Source organism: Oncorhynchus keta, chromosome 3 (genome assembly GCF_023373465.1).
Source record: "Oncorhynchus keta strain PuntledgeMale-10-30-2019 chromosome 3, Oket_V2, whole genome shotgun sequence".
Classification (NCBI taxonomy): Eukaryota; Metazoa; Chordata; class Actinopteri; order Salmoniformes; family Salmonidae; genus Oncorhynchus; species Oncorhynchus keta.
Genome location: NC_068423.1, coordinates 18227093 through 18236755, shown reverse-complemented (window position 1 = coordinate 18236755; position 9663 = coordinate 18227093). Strand labels below are relative to the sequence as shown.

General features: G+C 46.6%; 1 protein-coding gene across 1 annotated transcript; it reads right to left on the bottom strand.

Annotated features, from left to right (window-relative positions):
• Window positions 1-313: 313 nt before the first annotated feature.
• LOC118368371 (actin, aortic smooth muscle-like) lies at window positions 314-8213 on the bottom strand. Its single transcript, XM_035752422.2, has 9 exons — window positions 8062-8213; window positions 5362-5539; window positions 4969-5097; window positions 4350-4460; window positions 2461-2545; window positions 2130-2291; window positions 1778-1969; window positions 1466-1647; window positions 314-945 (listed from the first exon to the last, which is right to left on the bottom strand). The coding sequence occupies exons 2-9, from the start codon at window positions 5488-5490 to the stop codon at window positions 802-804; spliced, it is 1134 nt and encodes a 377-aa protein (XP_035608315.1). The 5' UTR covers window positions 5491-5539; window positions 8062-8213; the 3' UTR covers window positions 314-801.
• Between the last annotated feature and the right edge of the window lie 1450 nt (window positions 8214-9663).

Sequence of the window (9663 nt, the reverse complement as noted above, 5' to 3'; positions counted from 1 at the left end):
TGCAAAGTCAAAATTGGCTATATTGTAAAAGTTCATGAAAATAAAAATGTGCTTTATGGTCTTCATTTAAGGTTAGGCATTAGGGTTAGCAGTGTGCTTAAGGTTAGGCATTAGGGTTAGCAGTGTGCTAAAGGTTAGGTTGAAAATCAGATTTCTATGACTGGCTGTGCCAGCTTGTGACCACTCTGAAGATTCATGTCATGAAGATTCATTACGTTAAACGCTAACCTGCTGAGAATGTGGTTAGATGCGACAGTGGTCATAGTAATTATTTTCTCAACAATTGTAATATAAACGTATGAGCCAAACAGAGTTCCTTGTATGAGAGCTTTATTCCTTCCTTGGGTGTTCGTTCATGTTCACATGGATCTTTACAAACAGTCAGATGGTGAAAGCTTTCAGCAGTGATCTGAGCCATGCGAGAGACTTGGCCACATCCAGGGATGATGCACTGAACAAAGTGAACACAAGAGGGAGAATGCGAGCTCTGTGGAACAGATTCAGCTTCTTCTCCTTTGCTTCTATAGCCATCGCTGGAATCTACATACATACATACATACATACATACATACATTGCCCTAGGAATGTCCCCACAGTTTTACACCAGCTGCACGTTCAAGCTTTATTCTTTGAAAGGTACACGACCAACCACATAACATTCACGCAGGGGTGGGCAGTGCCAAGACAGAAACACACAAGGTTAAATGGGGTACACATTCACAGTTTACAGGCAATAGAACGAGAGCAGAGTTTGGGGCAGGAGGGACGGAGTGGGCTGGGGTTGGTGGTTCTGGGCCTTGTTTAGAAGCACTTGCGATGCACAATGGAAGGGCCGGCCTCGTCGTACTCCTGCTTGCTAATCCACATCTGCTGGAAGGTGGAGAGGGAGGCCAGGATGGAGCCGCCGATCCAGACCGAGTACTTCCTCTCAGGTGGGGCGATAATCTGGTAACACAAGATATCATTTAATATACTGAATGAGGAAATCCCATATGTGTAGTAAATAGATACAGTACACCAAAGCTTTGTGAGACAATATCAGTGACATTCAGCTACAGATTGGGCCTCAACAACTTGCATGGAATTTTGAAACACTTATGAAGACAATGATTTCTATTCATAGAAACCAGGTCAAAACTGGAAAGGATAATTGCTTCAACGTTGAAATGGGCCAATATCATTACTGGCTGTGAATGGAAAAAATATACCATTACAGTTATGAGGACTACCATATTGAACAAATTCAAATCACTGTATAGCATCTCACTATGATATGCAAGTTATCTCTATGTTAGTAGCATCTCACTATGATATGCAAGTTAACTCTATGTTAGTAGCATCTCACTATGACATGCAAGTTAACTCTATGTTAGTAGCATCTCACTATGGCATGCAAGTTAACTCTATGTTAGTAGCATCTCACTATGGCATGCAAGTTAACTCTATGTTAGTAGCATCAGCACACCTTGATCTTCATGGTACTAGGGGCCAGGGCTGTGATCTCCTTCTGCATTCTGTCTGCGATGCCAGGGTACATGGTGGTACCTCCGGACAGGACGTTGTTGGCGTACAGGTCCTTACGAATGTCAATGTCACACTTCATGATGCTGTTGTAAGTGGTTTCATGTATACCGGCAGACTCCATACCTGGAGAGAAATCGGAAGAAATCACGCTGAGTCACAAGGGACAGTGGGGAGAATAGATATTTGTTTCAAACTGTTGAGAGAAAGGCAAATGGAGAGAGTGAAAAGAGATAAAGAAGGAGCGAGGGATTACCGATGAAGGAGGGCTGGAAGAGGGTTTCCGGGCAGCGGAATCTCTCGTTGCCGATGGTGATGACCTGACCGTCGGGTAGCTCATAGCTCTTCTCCAGAGAGGAGGAGGTGGCAGCGGTGGCCATCTCATTCTCAAAGTCCAGGGCGACGTAGCACAACTTCTCTTTGATGTCACGAACAATTTCTCTCTCAGCTAGAGAGAGGAGAATAAGGGCGAGGTCAGAACAAGAACTTAGATTCATTTGTAGTTTGGCAGAACAACACTTCTGTGTCTGCATAGGCCTCTGCTTACAAGTCATGCACTGTACGGTATGTGTCATCAGAGTTTATAGCGTCCCAGAGTTTCTACTGACCTGTGGTGACGAATGAGTAGCCTCTTTCGGTCAGGATCTTCATGAGGTAGTCAGTGAGATCACGGCCAGCCAGGTCCAGGCGCATGATGGCGTGAGGCAGGGCATAACCCTCATATATGGGGACATTGTGGGTGACACCATCACCAGAGTCAAGGACAATACCTGTGGAGGTTTAGGAGGACACCATTTTGGGAAGATACAGGTTAGGGAGGACAGGCTTATGAGAACAAAGTTTAGGGAGGACAGTTTTGAGAGTTAACAAGTTTGGGCTCAGTGGGACTGAATGGTCAGGGTAAAATGAGGCTGGTTTTGACCAGTGTCCTATACTGACCTGTTGTGCGGCCAGAGGCATAAAGTGACAGCACGGCCTGGATAGCTACGTACATGGCCGGAACGTTGAAGGTCTCGAACATAATCTAGAGCAGGAGCATTTGTTTAGGTTACAGTGTTATTTTCCACACTAACATTTTGACAGTGAGAATATCATTCTAATTGCACCAATCATACACTCAGCATCATGAAACAAATTCCTACTGTTTATATTAGGTGTATTACACAGTCTTGAAAGGCTGGGTTGAAGATATACATTGGAACAAGTCCTAGTTGTAATGTATGTAGTCATCACTTTCTTGATGTCTACAGTAGAATAGTTCTTGATGTCTATACTATTCACGCTATGCAATCTGATTTCCGCTCAGGTTACGGATGTGTCACTGCAACCTTAAAGGACCTCAATGATGTCACCATTGCCCTTGATTCAATGTTGTGCTGCTATTTTTATTGACTTAGCCAAAGATTTTGATACGGTAGACCATTCCATTCTTGTGGGCTGGCTAAGGAGTATTGGTCTCTGAGGGGTCTTTGGCCTGGTTTGCTAACTACCTCTCTCAAAGAGTGCAGTGTATAAAGTCCGAAAATCTGCTGTCTCAGTCACTGCTTGTCACCAAGGGAGTACCCCAAGGCTCGATCCTAGGCCCCACGCTCTTCTCAATTTACATCAACAACATAGCTCAGGCAGTAGGAAGCTCTCTCATCCATTTAAATGCAGATGATACAGTCTTATACTCAGCTGGCCCCTCCCTGGATTTTGTGTTAAATGCTCTACAACAAAGCTTTCTTAGTGTCCAACAAGCTTTCTCTACACTTAACCTTGTTCTGAACACCTCCAAAACAAAGGTCATGTGGTTTGGTAAGAAGAATGCCCCTCGCCCCACAGGTGTGATTACTACCTCTGGGTTTAGAGCTTGAGGTAGTTACCTCATACAAGTACTTGGGAGTATGGCTAGACGGTACACTGTTCTTCTCTCAGGACATATCAAAGCTGCAGGCTAAAATTAAATCTAGACTTGGTTTCCTCTATCGTAATCACTCCTCTTTCACCCCAGCTGCCAAACTAACCCTGATTCAGATGTGATCTTCCCACCCATGCTAAATTACGGAGACATAATTTATTTACCATTCGGCCATCAGATTTGCCACCAATGCTCCTTATAGGACACATCACTGCACTCTATACTCCTCTGTCAACTGGTCATCTCTGTATACCCGTCACAAGACCCACTGGTTGATGCTTATTTATAAAACCCTCTTAGGCCTCACTCCCCCCTATCTGAGATATCTACTGCAGCCCTCATCCTCCACATACAACACCCGTTCTGCCAGTCACATTCTGTTAAAGGTCCACAAAGCACACACATCCCTGGGTCGCTCCTCTTTTCAGTTCGCTGCAGCTAGAGACTGGAATGAGCTGCAACAAACACTCAAACTGGACAGTTTTATCTCAATCTCTTAACTCAAAGACTCAGTCATGGACACTCTTATTGACAGCTGTGGCTGCTTTGCGTGATGTATTGTTGTCTCTACCTTCTTGGCCTTTGTGCTGTTGTCTGTGCCCAATAATGTTTGTACCATGTTTTGTGCTGCTACCATGTTGTGTTGCTACCATGTTGTTGTCATGTTGTGTTGCTACCATGCTGTGTTGTCATGTGTTTCTGCCTTACTGTGTTGTTGTCTTAGGTCTCTCTTTATGTAGTGTTGTATTGTCTGTCTTGTCATGATGTGTGTTTTGTCCTATATTTATATGTTATTTATTTATTAATCCCAGCCCCCTTTTCTGCAGGAGGCCTTTTGCCTTTTGGTGGGTCGTCACTGTAAATAAGAATGTGTTCTTAACTGACTTGCCTAGTAAAATAAAGGTTAAATAAAAAAGGTAAAAATCACCTGCGTCATCTTCTCCCTGTTGGCTTTGGGATTGAGGGGGGCCTCTGTCAGCAGGGTGGGGTGTTCCTCAGGAGCTACACGGAGCTCGTTGTAGAAGGAGTGATGCCAGATCTGCCAATCATCGCCAATAATTAGCATAACATCTCTGAACATGTCTGGGGTCTCTTTAGCTAACTCCTCCAACTGTTATCATGTAACAGTTCTGAGGATAGATCCTGGATCTAAATGCCTCTGTATAAATCCCAAAGTGCCACCGGGGGAGTTTTGTTGGCTAAGGCTACTTTTGAGTGCCATGATGGAAAATCACAAAGTATATCAAATTCCATGTTAGAGTGTGTCACTGTTTTCCAATTATATTGTTTTAAAATCATCTGAATCCTGAGTCTGTGTCATTGTTGTCTCAGGTGGGGTTCGGTAGGGTAGGGTAAGGTGTGGTAGGATGGGGTAGGGTAGGGTAGGGTAGGGTGAGGTAGGGTAGGGTCTGGTGTGGTAGGGTAGGGTGGGGTGGGGTGGGATGAGGTAAGGTGTGGTAGGGTAGGGTGGGGTGGGGTACGGTGTGGTAGGGTGTGGTAGGGTAGGATGGGGTGGGGTGATGTGAGGTAGGGTGTGGTAGGCTTACTTTTTCCATGTCATCCCAGTTTGTGATGATGCCGTGTTCGATGGGGTACTTCAGGGTCAGAATACCTCTTTTGCTCTGCGCCTCGTCACCCACATAACTGTCTTTCTGTCCCATGCCCACCATCACACCCTGGGGAGAGAAACCGGCTGCTCAGAAGCACACTCACCACACTGTTTAGTGGATGCCATTGCTAGCACTGAAATTCAACAAATAGGCCTTGCTGTGTTGTGTCTTAAACCATGATGGGTAAATAAATAAATACAATTATGCTTTAAATTAAGAATATACCAAGGACCATGAAAGACTACTGACAAAAAAGTGGATGCATTCTCATCACCCAATCAGAAGTAGTTTACATCCAGCCTGTCTTTTAATGGACGAATGGTGGCTCACCTGATGTCTGGGACGGCCCACGATGGAGGGGAACACTGCTCTGGGGGCGTCGTCCCCGGCGAAGCCTGCCTTGCACAGACCGGACCCATTGTCACACACAAGGGCGGTGCTCTCTTCGTCGTCACACATGGTCAATAATTCTTTGCTTTACGTTCCTTACTCCGACTGGAGACAATCACTGTAGGGGCAACAGAGAGAGGAGTGTGTTAACATCTTCAGAGTGATAGGTAGGTGTGTGTGTGTGTGTGTGTGTGTGTGTGTGTGTGTGTGTGTGTGTGTGTGTGTGTGTGAGAGAGAGAGATAGAGAGAGAGAGAGAGAGAAAGAGAGTAGGTCTATCCCTCTAAAGTAGTGTGTGAATTCATAAAAAACATAAACCATAGAATGTTTAATCTGGTGTGGCAGTTATTTACGTTAATTCATTCAGGAATACATGGCTCAGGCAAATCCAGCGGACTACCAAATTGTGAAGAAAGGATGATGCTATTCCTATTGAAAGTGAGAAAGTCCATTTGGAAAGTTGACCTGTGCTTAGAGTATAATATAAATACAGTCCACCAAAAGCCTATGAAGCACATTGTTATATAATGTTATAATACTGTAAACATTTAACATTAATAGCAAAGCATATATACTTAAGACCAAAACTCCCCATAGGAGTTATCCTACAAAAGTCTTTAGTTGGGGTTAGAGTTGAACTCCAGTCTGTAATGAATGGATGCAGCACCCTGGGAAAACTTCCTAATTAGGAAATGATGCGGAGTCATGTCTGTCTTTGGACTGGACTGTGCAAACCTCACTCCCTCTCTCTCTGGCCCTGCCTATCTACAATCGTTTACAAAAAAGGATAGAAAAAAAGACGGGGATGGGAGGGAGAGAGGGAGAGGGAGAGAGAGAGAGAGAGAGAGAGAGAGAGAGAGGGAAAGAGAGAGGGAAAGAGAGAGGGAGAGAGAGAGAGGGAGAGAGAGAGAGAGAGAGAGAGCAGTAGATTCCAGCAGAACCATATTTAGTCATAAACCTTCAGAATAAAGGATTTCCTAAGCTTTCCGGCAGAGGGTACCATGAGCAGCTATGGTGGAGTTCAGTGCTGAAAGTTGACCAGTGCTGAACTCTCCAATAACATGACAGAGGCCTCTGTATGCATCCAGCCATTATCCCCTTTGCAGATTTGAAAACTTTTACTTGTTTCAAAACTGTGTACAATGTTTTCAAAAACTTTCCAAACTGACTGAGTTCCTAAGAGACTATACAACCTATCAACCTGACTTTCCCCAAGAGACTTTACAACCTATCAACCTGACTTTCCCCAAGAGACCTTACAAGAATTTGAGACTATGTTTCTATTGCATTATGGGACTGATGGCAACAGATGTCTAAAATCATAATCAACCAGCTGAAAGAATGATGCATAATAGGTAATAGGTAGCTTAGCATATTCCAGAATATCAACAAGACAGTTCTAGCATTTACTACTGTGACATTCTACCACACTGTTTCAAGCACGTTACAGCATTAGCGGCAACACTAACTTCTTCAACCACAAGTTCTTAATAAACCACAACACCACGAGGCTTAGGATCTCATCTACTGTGACACTTAATACCCACAACAGACCACAGTGCTGTGAGATGTCTAAACACCTGTCTTTCATTAACATGCGCCTGTGAGATCAGCCAAAGCTCATCAAGCCTAATGAGCCTGGTTTAATTTGATTGAGAAGCTGTCTGCACTGTAAGATGCTGACCCCTGCGGTTGACTCAGACTAGCAGATTAGCAGCTGACAATTTAGCAGTTTTGACTTGAGGCAGTCGGGCAGACAGGAAGGCAGGAGTAGAGGATAGCAGAGGAGAGCGGAGGAGAGGAGAGCAGAGCGGAGGAGAGGAGAGGAGAACAGAGCGGAGGAGAGGAGAACAGAGCGGAGGAGAGGAGAGCGGAGGAGAGGAGAACAGAGCGGAGGAGAGGAGAGCAGAGCGGAGGAGAGGAGAACAGAGCGGAGGAGAGGAGAACAGAGCGGAGGAGAGGAGAACAGAGCGGAGGAGAGGAGAGGAGAACAGAGCGGAGGAGAGGAGAGGAGAACAGAGCGGAGGAGAGGAGAACAGAGCGGAGGAGAGGAGAACAGAGCGGAGGAGAGGAGAACAGAGCGGAGGAGAGGAGAACAGAGCGGAGGAGAGGAGAACAGAGCGGAGGAGAGGAGAACAGAGCGGAGGAGAGGAGAACAGAGCGGAGGAGAGGAGAACAGAGCAGAGGAGAATAGTGAAGAGGAGAGGAGAGGAGAACAGAGCGGAGGAGAGGAGAGGAGAACAGAGCGGAGGAGAGGAGAGCAGAGCAGAGGAGAATAGTGAAGAGGAGAGGAGAGGAAAAAGGAGGGTACACTTAAGAAAAAGGGTTAATCTAGAACCTGAAAGGGTCTAGAACCAAAAAGGGTTCTTCAAAGGGCTATCCTATGGGGACAGCTGAAGAACCCTTTTTGGTTCCAGATATAACCCTTTTGGCTCAAGGTAGAACCCTTTTGAATTCCATGTAGAACCCTTTACTTCTGGAACCAAAAAGGGTTCTCCTATGGGGAAGCCAAAGAACCCTTTTGGAACCTTTTTTCTAAGCATGTAGGAGAGGAGTAGGCAGGAGAGAGGACAACGAGGGGATGAGAGGAGGAACAGGGAAGAGAGAGGAGGACAGGAGAGGTGAGATGGTGGTCCACTTACCCTGACAGTGCTTGGCCGGGGTTTGCCGCTCAGGGATGGTGTGCCCTCTCACTGGCCTGGGGAGACTTTATGTAGCTCCCAGCCCCCATCCTACGCTTCCCCCTCCCACATCCCAAACATGGAGCCGGGGCCGCACTCTCCCTGTCTGCCTCACTCAGCCAGAGCCTTATAGGGATGGCCGGGGGAAAAAACAGTCCAATCCAATTGCTTCTGCGGAGGGCCCAGTCATATCATTCAGGGCATTCCAGGGGCCTTTTTTTCTGTGAAAGGCAGGAGATCTCTCCATGCGGGAACATAAACACACAGCACAGAGCTTGCAGGACTGCCCCCTGTGACAAACAAGCCCTCACACACACAGACAGTGGCATTCCCGTGTAGCAAGACCTCACACACAGACAGTGGCATTCCCGTGTAGCAAGCCCTCACACACAGACAGTGGCATTCCCAGGTAGCAAGCCCTCACACACAGACAGTGGCATTCCAGTGTAGCAAGCCCTCACACACAGACAGTGGCATTCACAGGTAGCAAGCCCTCACACAAAGATAGCGGCATTCCCGTGTAGCAAGACCTCACACACAGACAGTGGCATTCCCGTGTAGCAAGACCTCACACACAGACAGTGGCATTCCCAGGTAGCAAGCCCTCACACACAGACAGTGGCATTCCCAGGTAGCAAGCCCTCACACACAGACAGTGGCATTCCCAGGTAGCAAGCCCTCACACACAGACAGTGGCATTCCCGTGTAGCAAGACCTCACACACAGACAGTAGCATTCCCAGGTAGCAAGCCCTCACACACAGACAGTGGCATTCCCGGGTAGCAAGCCCTTACACACAGAAAGTGGCATTCCTGTGTAGCAAGCCCTCACACACAGACAGTGGCATTCCCGTGTAGCAATCCCTCACACACACAGACAGTGGCATTCCTGTGTAGCAAGCCCTCACACACAGACAGTGGCATTCCCGGGTAGCAATCCCTCACACACAGAGACAGTGGCATTCCCGTGTAGCAATCCCTCACACACACAGACAGTGGCATTCCTGTGTAGCAAGCCCTCACACACACAGACAGTGGCATTCCTGTGTAGCAAGCCCTCACACACACAGACAGTGGCATTCCTGTGTAGCAAGCCTTCACACACACAGAGACAGTGGCATTCCTGTGTAGCAAGCCCTCACACACACAGACAGTGGCATTCCTGTGTAGCAAGCCTTCACACACACAGAGACAGTGGCATTCCTGTGTAGCAAGCCCTCACACACACAGACAGTGGCATTCCTGTGTAGCAAGCCTTCACACACACAGAGACAGTGGCATTCCTGTGTAGCAAGCCCTCACACACACAGACAGTGGCATTCCCGTGTAGCAAGAATACAGCATCTAGGTGCTGCTGGAATTGACATCAGTTAGATGTTGAAACATTCAAACAGTGTGAGGGTATATTCTTACTTGTCAGTTGGCGTTGAGGAAGAGGTCAGTTGAATTCTCTAACTATGGAATATCCTAACCTTTCAAAATGCCAGATTGTCATGCTACACAAATTTTCTCAGTGTGTCCTTGAAATGACCTTGCAACCCAACTTGTAAAAGTCTGTGACAAC